Raw genomic sequence first — 13,356 nt, 5'->3', positions numbered from 1 at the left:
TTCTTTTTCTCCTGCCAATATTAATAATGCATGTTGGGCAATGCCAGTAGCACAATGTGTTATGTCCTTCCTGTGTACAATGTAATTATCTTTTCACTATCTTCTGAATGAGAAACACAACAGGCAGCCATAAAGATAAGATGTCAGTTTTGCTCTCACACACATCTAATCACTTTAAACTGTCTTTTCCTCAACAGTGCGAAAGGGTGTTTTTTAAGAGGAACAACACAAAACTTAATCTTCAATACTGAACTAACTAATAATCACACTCACAGTGTTACTTTTGAAAAGTTGGGACAGTTTGTTAAACTTTTGTTGTTTCACCTAAGTTTGACGATACAGCTGCAAGGTTTATCACTGTAAGCCTACAACAAAAGTCACAAACACACAACAAACACACATCCTAACCTCAGGTGTGTGTGTTGACATGTGGGGTGGTGATTGCTCTCTTATAAGGACAGGAAAGGATCAGTCACTCCCACAGTGCAGCAACAAATACTGTCAATCAGTTGTGAGGAGCTTATCGTCTAACTACAACAGGACTGGCTTCTGTTGTTCACCTGCAACTGTCCTCTTTATTCAAAAAGACTCAACAGGGAAGTTACAATCGACAGTGGCTTGATGAACTTTGATGAATTTGGAATAACAAACATGAACATGGAGGAGATGGACTGCTCAGCCGAGGAGTATTTTGTTCAGAGGAAGGTTTTGGATGAGTTAAGTCTGAGTGAAGTTGCACAAAAAGAGACGAAGTCCACCAAACCAACTGTGGGTGAACAGATGAAAGGCGCTTTGAGGTAAGATTGAAGAAGGAGAATGCAGAGAAGAGAGAGTTGTTACCACAAAACCCACAAGACCAACTGACATAAAGGATACATTTGGATTTTAATATACTTGGGAATTATTTTAACTCTGTGAATGTAGATGCAACTGCTCACTCAAACTCTGAAAAGTATATTGTGAATGAGTGAATGGGTCATGAATGAGTTTGCTTGTGCATGCAGATTTTGAGAGTGGATGTTTAACTGTTCTGCTCTCTCAGAGCAGATCAGTCATGCCTTAAAAAGCTGACAAATCAGAGTCATTTAATGACAATAGGCGAACAAAGTTCATGATTTTATATAATGTTATAATAACTTGTGATTGATCATGTAAGACCTATAATGCATGATGATTTTTATATTTCATCAGGGAGGAAAAATCTGTTTTTGCTCAGATGTAAAAAGTTGACAAACCTGTACTTGGAGACAGATATCTCATATCCCTTCATTCAGACAATCTTACATTTGAATATTCAGTTCAGTACCACAGTGTACCTGTCATTAGAAGTAAACAGTAGTGTTATGACATGCTGGTGTTATCAAGTGTGTTAGTCTATTACAAGGCCGGCTGATAAAAACAGCAGCAGTTGTTACAATTCACACGTCTCATTGAATGATTTCTTTCTTTTTATTTTCAAAAATTGACAAAAATATAAATAAAAAATGTCCCTGTTGAGGCACTCAGGGAAAATAAATGAAAGTGAGTGCACATTACTGTGAATAATATGTGTTTTTGGGATGCAGGTGTTCAGTTCCCGGGCTGAAGCACTTTGTGCTGACCTGGATTCCTGTTCTCAGCTGGCTGCCTCGCTACTCCTTCAGAGAAAATGCATTGGGAGACCTAATCTCTGGCTGCAGCGTGGGCATCATGCATCTGCCGCAGGGTAAGAAAGTGCATGGTGGAGGGAGCTCAGAATCCACATAAACCATACAAACTTAGTAAACTGAGATGGCAAGTCAACCCCTAGAACTCTGTTTAAACAACTAACTCAATTCCCCCATGTTGCATGTCACTAGAATTTAATAATGACATCTTTATGAACCACTCTTCTTTTCCTTCTTGCTGGCAGTGAAAAGAAATGATCAATACCACTCAGATATTCATCAGCTGATGCTCAGTTCAGGAGAGAGTTAGTTCAGTTTACAATGGCATATACAGTCAAGACAGCTAACATAAGAATCTGAATGAGAATCCTGGAGAGGGTTGGTTGGGTTAGCATTAGGAGAGAAAAAAGGTAGGAATAGCCAGAAAACTACTAGGATGGAAAATTAGTCAATCAGTTTCTCAGTCAATTAATCAATAAGTAAATTAATACATTTTAACTTGCATGAATCCCTCTTGAGCAAGCATTTGTAAACCTCAAGAAGAACCAGATTCATTGGTGGGAAGTCAGGGGGCCATGACAGGTTGGGCAAATAAAGCAGAATAGAGAGTGAAACAACAGGGATAAACAAAAACACAGAAGTACAGACAGCTACCAAAATGACAACAGATAATGGAGACTAACAGTAGCAATGCCATAATAGTAGTACACAAGTAAAATCAAAGTAACACTATCAATCTACCAGAGACTTTAATGTTAATATATCATATCATTATATACTAAATCTAATTTTAAGTCAGTATATGAATCAATGAGTCAATTAAAAACTCCTTCCACCCCTTCTAGCTGAAACTTCAAATCTAACGGACATACGAGTGCAATTTGACACTATTAATTTATTATATTTTTTTTTCTTTGATTCCTTTTCTTGTTTTCTTAATATTAGGCATGGCATATGCTCTTTTGGCTTCCTTACGCCCAGTATTTGGGCTGTATACCTCCCTGTACCCAGTGCTGGTCTACTTCATCTTTGGTACCTCCAAACACATCTCTATAGGTGAGTAAAGAAGTCGAGAATCCGGTACAAAAACATTCTTATGTGTCTCAACGTGTATGACATATTTGTATGTGTTTTATATGTTCAGGTACATTTGCTGTGATCAGCATCATGATTGGTAGTGTGACAGAGAGACTGGCACCAGACGGTAACTTTATAGGGAATGGCACTAATGGAACAGACATCGATGCTCGGGACGCATACAGAGTACAGATAGCATGTGCTCTCACAGTCTTAGCAGGAATCTTCCAGGTGTGTTTCCATTGGGAATTTGATGTTTTGCACTAAGTTTTTGAACATCCACTTAAGGTCATATTTTAGCAGTTTTGGATAACCCTATATCTATTCTTTTTATTGATAGATATTGTTGGGTGTGGTGAGGTTTGGTTTTGTGGTCACCTACCTGTCTGAGCCTCTGGTACGAGGCTATACCACAGGATCTGCATGTCATGTATGCATCTCTCAGCTCAAGTACCTGTTTGGAGTTCAGCCAGCCCGCTTCGCTGGTCCTCTCTCTCTAATTTATGTAAGTATGCTATGCTGTGCTCAACATATGTAAAGACACAAAGCAACTAAGACTAAATAACACTGAGGTTGAGAATACATTTAGTGTAGTTTGACTGGAAGAGGTATTTAATCAACCTACATTTCCCTTTGTAACCAACAAACTAACTAGTCAGCCTGCTAGCTAACCAACTAATTGATTGACTTCCACAGCCTACTCATAATTATTTTGCTGCTTCAACTATGTCCCTGAATTAATAGTTCATTATTTTAGGAATTCAAAGCTTGATCCGCAAGTCAACTGGACTGGTAGAAATTCTTGAAGAAACAAAACAACCCCTCCACAGATGCATGGTCCAACACAGAAGAGCCAGCTCCTCAGGCCAGCTCCTCAGGCAAGGACTCAGCTGTACATCTGCACCTAAAGGACAAGGGACACTCGTTTGAGGACAGAAATGTTCAGATTCTGGACAGAGAAGAACGTTGGGATAAAAGAGGGGTCAAGGAAGCCATATGTTAAGCTTAAACACCCTTCTCTTAATAGAGGTGGTAAACGCTGTCTTGAATTCTCTCTCAAAACTGGAGAGACCACACTCGCACCAGAGATCATGTCAGAACTGAAGAATCCTTTTGGAGGAGAGGTGAAACGTCTTCAAGAATTTCTACCAGTCCAGTTGCCTCACGGATCAAGCTTAGAATTCCATGACCTGGATGTCCTATCCTGGCATAGAAAGAGCTCTTCATGCTCAGGGTAAAATATCTACTTATTAAAACCTCTTAAACTGACTAATTTACAAATTATATATATAAATACAGTATATATAAATATTTAAAAAGAAGGCTTATAAAAAAAACTGTTATATTACAAGTGGTTTTATGCAAGGCCATTTATCAACCATGACATGACAGAAAATTGCAGAAAATTAAACATTTTAGTTATTTTGGGCTGATGTTGTAGAGGTGCTGGTATTGTTGGATTTTTTTTACATTTGGACAAAACAAGACAATCTGAATCTAGGCATATGCCAAGCTAGGCTAATGTCACTACTGAAAATGTTCTAATGTTTTTTAGGGTCCCTATTAGTAATGGACCTTCAAAATTCATGTAACTTTTCTGCCCCAGACGGTGCCCCTTGCTGGCTGTATCTTTGAATTGAAACAAACAGCTATGATTTAAAATCTGTGTATTAAAACTAAAGCAGCTTAATGGCATCCAGATATTGTTAATTATATTTAATACACATTAATTTTCCTGATGCTCCAAGTCAAAATCGGTGAAAAAATATTCGCAGTGTGCTATGAATCAAGTTAAGGACTGCAATTTTGTCCACCAGCTCTGAAACACTTTATCTTTTGCCTTCTACTCTATTTGTTGTTTGACATGATTTCTAATGCTTTCTCTTGTTTTCTCTAAAATTATGTCCTTTTCTCCCCAACTCATTCTCTCACAGACTCTGGTGGATCTTTGCCGGCTGCTCCCTGGAACTAGAGTGCCAGAGCTGGTGGTCAGCCTTGTTGCACTTGCTGTTCTCATTGTGGTTAAAGAAGTCAATGCCTGCTACAGACAGAAGCTGCCTCTGCCTATCCCAATAGAGCTCATAGTGGTAAGTTCTTCAATTTACTGGTTCCAATTTTTTGTATTCACATGTACAAATGGTGTGTTTGACTAATGGTCCACTGGGGGGCATCAGGACCACAGTGATCACACAGGACTGAAGGACTTGTGACCTCACATTTGTCAAAAAACAGTGTTGAATGGAAAAAAGATATGAATTCATCATCCTATTTTTCCTACAGATTATAATAGCAACAGTCATCACCCACTTCTGTGATCTTCCAGATCAATACAACATTGATGTTGTTGGAGAGATTCCCAGTGGGTAAGATATTCTTTATGTGTTTGAAATGTTGAGAGGGATTCAGGACATTTGTTCATGTCTGACTTTGTATAAAATCTCAGACAAAGCCAAATAGAGGGCACAGGGTGAATGAGTTTCTAAAGTTGTTTTATTGCTCTAAAAGCTTCTGGCATGGAAAAGTCCATTAGTGAGCAGGAATTCCCCACAGGCATAAAAGAGGGTTGAAACCCAGCATAGAATAACACAAACAAAAGATGCTTCCAGTATTTATGAATTATTATGTTTATTTTTTGGGGATTGTATGTGCTTTATGGTATAGATGCTGGTTTAACAGTACAATGTTATCTTATTTCTAAATATCAAAAAGAAGAAAGAAGAAAAGTTATTTAAATAGCAACTTGATTAGAGCCTGTTTAATAATGACTGACTTAAGTGTTAGGACTGTGTGTGCTGCATGTAACTGGTGTGTGCTTGCTCTCTGCATTGTGTGATGAACCAGTTTGAGATCACAACAGAAGAAATAACAGTTTCACAGCCACTCCTGTAACAGACTCACAGGCTCAAGAAAAGGTACACCAGACTGGCCTCAAAATAACTACATACATATGATAAAAAAGACACATGGAACAACATGAATAAAATTACATATGTACTTGTTCACAACAGAAAAATTAAAAGTTTCACAGCCACTCCTGTAGCAGACTTCAGCACAGGCTGAAACACAGAAGGGAAGAAAACATTAAACATCCTTTACCGGTGTGTATCACAAGACTGCTTACCTCAAGAAGAACAGGTACATCAGACTGGCATTAAAATATAGTGTACCTCTAAAGTCTAAAGAGCCCCAGCAGAGGGCGCTGCAGTGCAATCATTACAACCTTCTCAATACCAGAAAATGACTCCATATTACATAGAATCCATATCAAAAACAACACATGAAAATATAAAGGGGCAAGTTTTACTATATATCATTTCTTGTATCTGTTACATGCACAAGGTTACAGTGATAACACCATAACACATTTGTGTTTTCCTCCTGCTCCAGCCTCAAGGCTCCTCGTGCTCCAGATGTCACACTGTTCTCACAGGTGATAGGAGATGCTTTTGCAGTGGCCATAGTGGGCTACGCCATCAACATTTCTCTGGGCAAAACATTTGCACTTAAACACGGCTACAAGGTGGATAGCAACCAGGTAAGGAAAAGGCAAAAAAAACAGATGAGTCTTTAACTTCCAACACTCACAAACAGCTGTGAGAGTTATTTGAGGACTCCCTGACTCACTGCTAACATAAAGAGAACAAACTTTGATCTTGTGTTAGACTTTAGTCACTCATTCACTGATGACTATGAGTCACTTCAGGGGAAACATTTGTTCAGCTTGACCTGGATTAAGCCACACATAGAGTCGTAAATAACTCCACTTACCTTTTTTTTGTCTGAGCATATTTATTTGGGTGCTCATTTAAGTTTCATAATTTCAATGTAATTAATTCAAATAACAAAAGCAACTCATGCTTTCATCTCAGATTCAGTTTGACGCCATAACAACAGGAAAAAGGAAATACAATATAATTTTATTTATTTATTTTAACAATGCAAAACAAATGCAAGGCAATAGGTTAAAAGGAATACACATCCATTAACCAAAATGAAGTGGTGGGACAATAGAACAGTAAATCATGTTGTACAGAACTCTATTAATCCTCCTGTTATGTTTGTTTCTCTGGAACAGCAATAATGTTCCTGGGTCAATTTGACCCGGGGCATATTCAATTGTCCAAAAGTGTCAGAACCCAAAAAAATCCCAATACACATTTTTTTAAATCTAATTTTGAATTCCACTACTAACCATTTAAATCAATATTTAGTGCATTGGTGTCCTTTAATTCTCACAGATCATGGTTCAATGAGGATAACTCACTCATGTTTCATTCAAATTAATGTTAAAACATTTTTCAATATACATTGGAAAGCCCTTAATATAAATACAATAGTTTTACATGACATTGATTTTTGTTTATTTTATTTTACATTTTTAATTTTTTAATTTTTAGGAATTGATATTGATAAATTAACACGACTCCTCTTCTGCCACATGCTGCCCAGATTTGTATGCAGCATTTAGCTGGTTTGGAAGGCATTACCTAAAATAGACTTTAAAAAAGGTCAATTTGATCCGCAACATAAGAGGAGGGTTAACATTTTTCAAAATTTGAATGTCACTTTTTTAAGTTATAAAGACCTGCTAATTAATTATTTTACTGTTGCAGTGTTTCCTAGCAGCACTGACTGTAAGTTTCCATTTGAGAAGCAAGTTATCCACACTTCATTATGCACAGTTGTATGGTTTAAGACAGGAGTCCCCATGTACAAGCTGCTTTTTGCAACACAAGATTGAATCTAATAGTAAATACAGACAGACTCTTCGATTGCTCCAACCTCTCGGGGAGATTGGCAAAGATGCATTAAAGCAGCTTTTAGACAATCCATTTCCAAACCTCTCTCAGTGCATAGCATCGTGTTACAAAGCTGTCCAGGATTCACACCACAGTTGGATGCATACATTGCTGCAGGACCACTAAACCTGATATGATTGTCTGCCCGTTTTACCACTCTACTAGAAAAATCAGTGTTCTCCTCAAAATAGATATCCAATAAAGACAAACCTTTAACAATTTGTGTTTCCACATCCATGTGTGGAGTTTTAGCAAGGTTCTTTTAATCTCTTATTCTTATCTATGGCACGCAGACTTATTCACACACTTGCAGAGGCATGTGATTTGGATTATTCTCTCTGGAGAGTGACAGGCGGGGAGCACTCACAGCCACTAAGAGCTGGTCTGCTAAATTATTAATGCCCAACCAGCTCTATGCAATCAAGTGTGCCTTAAATATGCCTGGCACTGCTCTCAGTGTGGCAGGGATGTGTTTACATGGCCATCAAATTAATGAATAGTACTATGCGATTGGCCCAAAGGTTAGAGGCTGCACACATACTGTACTTGGATTTAAGGCTGGATTAATAGCTCCAAATGCCAGTTTGAAGATAATCCAGTACTCAATCTGACTGAGCATTATTGACTTGAATTTGAAATATGTCTGTCTCTCTGTGTATTTTCTTTCAGGAACTGGTTGCTTTGGGTCTCAGTAACACAGTTGGTGGCTTTTTTCAGTGTTACTCTGTGACTTCTTCCTTGTCCCGCAGCCTTGTTCAGGAGAGCACAGGAGGAAAAACCCAAGTAAACACCTATAGACATATAAACAAACAGCACATATAGCTCTGATAACATTTTATTTTTGCACGTTTAACTTGAAACTGTTAACTGCACAGTAAGTGAGTGTAAATGTGTTTGTCTTGTCAGGTTGCTGGATTAATTTCATCCATCATTGTGTTAATCACAATTCTGAAACTAGGTTCTCTCTTTGAGGATCTTCCCAAGGTAATCCCTCCCTCAAGTGCCTTTTTTTCAATGTTACATCTCTTTTGTAAGTGGATTTATAAAGACTGTTGGTAATGTGAATACATCTGTTTGTGTATGTGTCTGTGTGTGTACTTCAGGCTGTCTTATCCACAATAGTATTTGTGAATTTAAAAGGAATGTTCAAACAGTTCATGGATGTGCCCATGCTGTGGAGGACCAACAAGGTTGATTTGGTAGGACTAAATCCTGTTTTAAACTCATTCTGCTTAGTTAAACACTGTGTGAACCCTGTAGCTCTTTGAACCCACTGACTGCAAGTGTTGTCGCTGCCCTCTAGCTGGTGTGGCTGGTAACATTCGCCAGCACCATCCTGCTCAACCTGGACCTGGGTCTGGCTGTCTCCATCGGCTTCTCCATGCTTACTGTCATCTTCAGAACTCAACTGTAAAAGCACATGTTTACGCAATATTATGTTTAAGAGATTTCCACAAGATATTTTAGGAGTTAAACATTCTTTAAAACATTGGTGTTTTTCAGACCCCGCTACTCAATCTTGGGCCAAGTGTCTGGCACTGACATCTATCTGGATGTAGAAAACTACAAGGAGGTAAGAGTATAGACTTATCTCAAAAGTATTATTCTCATGTAAAAGCCTTGAAAGGGTCTGTTGATTTAAGTTGTAACGATATAATATCCCAGACAGCCATGCCTACATCAATAATAATAATAATAATAACTTTATTTATATAACACCTTCAAAAACAAATGTTTACAAAGTGCTTTGACAAACAAAGCATGGTCAAATAACATAGCAAAGATTGGAATTTGAACAATGCAAAACAAAATGCAAGGGAATACGTTAAAAGGAATACTCGTCAATTAAACAGAATGAAGTGGTGGGACCACAGACCAGTAAATCATTGTTGAGAGGTTTTTCAAGCAAGAAAAAATTAAATAATTTATATATATATATATTTATAGAAATAAATAAATAAAAAGATAAAAAGATAAAAATTGATAAGTAAATGAAAGCATTTAAAGGACAATAAAAGAGGTTTTCATCAAGATTAATTTAAAAATGTTGTTGATGCCCTAACTTTACATGAAACTATACTTCCAGGTCCAAATCAAAAAATAGATTTTTGGTTGTTGCCATGATTATTATTTTTATATGTGTGTATGTAATTGTATTGTTTTTATTTTAGTTATAGGTGGTCCTTGCCATTCAGGGTGCCACTGCTTGTTTATGCTTGTTAACTGTGAAAATAACATTAAAAAACTATGAATCATGTACAAAAAAAATAATAATAGATTTTTCAAAATACCTGCAACAATAGTCCTCTTAATCTTGGCTGTGTGTTAATTAAATGTTAAATTGGGAGCATGTTTGAATGTGAACATTAGTAGCTCAAAGCCCCTTCCAGAGATTCTAGTTTTGACCATATTAACACAGCAGACAATTTCCTTTGACATGTTCTTACTGAGAGGCTCAAATGTTTTTTTTTAAAAGTTGTACTCCTTGTACTCAGGTTGATAGAGTGTATCTCATGCACCACTTCCAAATTTAGCCGCAACTGAAAAAGCAATAAAAAGTTACAATCCTGAAGAAATCTGGTTGTATTTCAAGCGAACACATATAAAAAGATGATAACTCATTCACTTTGGCTAAGAAGCAGCTTATATCAGCGTCCAGCGATCGACTAGATACTATAACTGTTGGCTAACAGGCTGCTGAAACTTATATTACACTTTGGCTGTTATACTTGTCCAAGGAGAAAAAGTGGTGAAACTATTCTACATTTGCCAAACTCAAATCTGAAATTATGATGCATTGTGACCTCATTTGAGCTTCCAATCCTGAGCATGGGATTGATTCAGATAAAGCTAAAAATGTGGAGTTTTTATGCATTGTAATTAGGCTCAACTGACCCATAACAGGAACATTATGTGTTTGAGTAAGATTAGCTTTGGTCATTAGTTGTAGACGAACCCAATTTAGTCAAACAATACGCTGGGGGTAAAAAGTGCAAACAAGTGCAGAACAAAGTGTGAGTTACTGAATCACTCTGTCTCATGATGCGTCCCTGCAGGCTCAAGAGATTCCAGGAATTAAAATTTTCCGTTCATCCACAACTATCTACTACACAAATGCTGAGATGTACTTGGAGGCCCTGCAGGAAAAGGTGTGTGTCCATGATTGTGAATGTGTGTTTGTGTGCAGGCTTGTGTTTGATTACAAGATGTAATCCCTGTCCGCTGTCTACAGCACCCATAATTGCTTTCATTATCTCTCACTCGTCTCAGTTTCTCTTCCCTCATTTTATTGCAATGCTTGTCTTTTTGAGCAGAGTGGAATTGATATCGGGAAGCTGCTGATGGCGAAGAAGAAACGAGATGCAAAGCAGAAGCGTAAACAAAAGGAAGCAAAAAAGAAAGCTAAAAAGGAGGCAAAGAGTCAAGTATGGTATTTATATGACACATTGAGAGCTATGTCAGAACACAGATCTCATAGTTTGAGTCAATAATTTCCCCTTTTTTAATTTTTTCAACAGAAAAAGGAAGTCAGCCACCTGCGCAATGGCACTTTCGCTTTACAGGAGTCAAAGAAGAACGAGGATGAAGTCTCTGAAAGACAAAAGGGACAGAGTCAGGAAAATGGTGTTGCCTTAAATCCAAAACAAACATCTACAAACAGCCTGAGTACAGGTCAAGTAAACTTGGCTTACCAGTGTGACAGTACCATGTCAGACTCTGATTCAGAAACAGGAGGTGACGGGAGTATCACCAAAGTATCACACACAAGGGACAAGGAAGAGGGAAAGGCCAGTGGATCAAGCACACACAGTATCATTTTGGACATTTCAACGACTGGATTTGTGGACACAGTCACTGTGAAGACCTTAAAAAATGTATGAGTGTAACAGGAAGTGTGTGTGTTTTATAAATTAGGAGAGGGGGCATGCAGGTTCATTTAAACTTTCAATAATGAGAAGACAAAATAAAACATGAATTGGTATCTGTGTCTTGCAGATATTCAGGGACTTTGGAGAGATTGACGTAGACATCTATCTCACAGGCTGCCAAGGTGAGTCAACAGACCAAACAGAGACAAAGTAAATGTCCTTAATCCTGACTCAAGGCACTGGAGCTTTAGATAATGAACACGTCAAGGTCTTAGCCTGTGTGGCACCACATTGTTCCCTGTCCTCTAAACAAACACAAATATTTATGTCTATTATTGCTCTCTATCTCATGCGTTCATAAGGCCACTCATGGTCATGTATGCTTTTCTGTGCTGTCACATATCAGCATGCATCGTGGAGCAGTTGGAAATGGCAGGTTTCTTCTCCGAGTCCATCCCAAAGAGCAGGCTGTTTGTCACGGTACACGATGCAGTGCTTCACATTCTCCAGAGACGGAGGCAGACAGACTGTATTCTTGTGAGTGTATCCACATGAATATCAATTACACTTTTAAAGCTCTCTCCACTTTGCTTATCACTTGTCATCGCTGTAATACAGTCTGAAATGTTCCTTACCCTCTGCCCCTATCCTTCCTTTTTTTTTTTTTTTCCCCTAGGACGTGTCGTGCAACACTAAGATGTAACCAGCAGGGGTCAGACTATTCCACTTCTCTCCATCCTCCTCTCAGGCTTGCTGGCTGTTTCATTGCCCACTGTTGGTAGTCATTGTCTCCTCCTCTCTTCAGCAGAGGAGAATGCACCACCTTGACATGGCGGCCGGTTGCCATGGAAATACAGGGAGCCGTTGTCGTGGCAACAGGCTTTTTATGATATCGTCTAATGAGATAGCCAGCAGTACGTCACTGCAGATTTCTGCTCTGTGGTGTGTGAGAGCTGGAAAAGGGGCGGGGGGATTGAGTGGTAGAATGTAACACTGGACTAATAGGAGTGAGTATTTATAGCCTGTGTGAGAGAGAGTGAGAGAAAGGTTGACTGTAATGTCAACCCCATGTGAGAGGTGTGAACAGGCCTATGTCTACATGTTAATCTATACAGTCTGCCCCCCTGTTAATCCAGGTGTCTTCCATAACAAATAATCCGTGTAAATATTTGGACAGTACCTCAGTCCTTTTGTTACCATTTATCCGCCATGTTTGTACGTGTTTCCTGAATTAAATGTATGTATTGTTATGAATTCCAAAAAGGCAGCGGCTTTGAACACAATGTGGGTACATTTATAGTCAGTGTTCACATGTCTGATTCCACAGAGATCCTCTATTTCCAGAGATGGTGTCATGTCATCATCAGCTATCATAACTGTCAGAAGCTACAACTGCATGTAATAAACGCCATGTGCCTTATATGTACTGTGCATCTAATAACTTTCTAAAGACATTTGGTCCCAACTTTAAAAAAGTATATTTTCTACTTACAAAGATGTGTTTGAAATGAGTTTTACAGCAAAAACTGTTTCAGGGTTTCCAGGAAAATTCTGTTTTTATATGCTATTATATAACAGAAAAACACCTTTCATAATCATGGCAGCTTGTGGGTGAGTTGTCAGGTCACTCTGATCATGTGTTGCCACATCAGATGACAATCTCTACCAATACATGATCGACCTGCTGGAAGCACTGAAATGTGTGTCAGTGATGCAGAAATGATTGGCTCAATGGACGTACCACTCTTATGCAAACAATGTCAAGTGTTGTTAATGACAGAACACACAGATCTCCTTAAGTGCTCACTCAGACCTGTTCTACCTTTTGTTTCTGTGAAATGTTTGACTTTCTAATGAGTTTTATTTTTGTACAGCTCAAGAGGTGTAGCATGTTTTGATGTGATTGAACTAGAATACTTTTACACACATATAAATGAAGTATTAATGACACCATGTAAATAAAGA

At 38.2% G+C, this 13,356-nt stretch overlaps 1 protein-coding gene across 1 annotated transcript; it reads left to right on the top strand.

Annotated features, from left to right (window-relative positions):
* Positions 1–521: 521 nt before the first annotated feature.
* si:ch211-117c9.2 (solute carrier family 26 member 6) lies at positions 522–13,351 on the top strand. Its single transcript, XM_034695872.1, has 19 exons — positions 522–797; positions 1,566–1,705; positions 2,592–2,702; positions 2,791–2,954; positions 3,064–3,228; positions 4,658–4,810; positions 5,004–5,086; positions 6,111–6,258; positions 8,192–8,305; positions 8,429–8,506; positions 8,626–8,721; positions 8,826–8,932; positions 9,026–9,095; positions 10,579–10,671; positions 10,837–10,947; positions 11,041–11,397; positions 11,519–11,573; positions 11,798–11,928; positions 12,068–13,351. Exons 1-19 carry the CDS (start codon positions 622–624, stop codon positions 12,092–12,094), a joined length of 2,379 nt encoding a protein of 792 aa, XP_034551763.1. The 5' UTR covers positions 522–621; the 3' UTR covers positions 12,095–13,351.
* The last annotated feature ends 5 nt before the right edge of the window (positions 13,352–13,356 follow it).

The sequence above is a fragment of the Notolabrus celidotus genome, chromosome 11 (assembly GCF_009762535.1).
Source record: "Notolabrus celidotus isolate fNotCel1 chromosome 11, fNotCel1.pri, whole genome shotgun sequence".
Taxonomy (NCBI): domain Eukaryota; kingdom Metazoa; phylum Chordata; class Actinopteri; order Labriformes; family Labridae; genus Notolabrus; species Notolabrus celidotus.
Note: the sequence above shows the minus strand (reverse complement) of the source record. Positions and strands in the feature narration are given on the sequence as shown.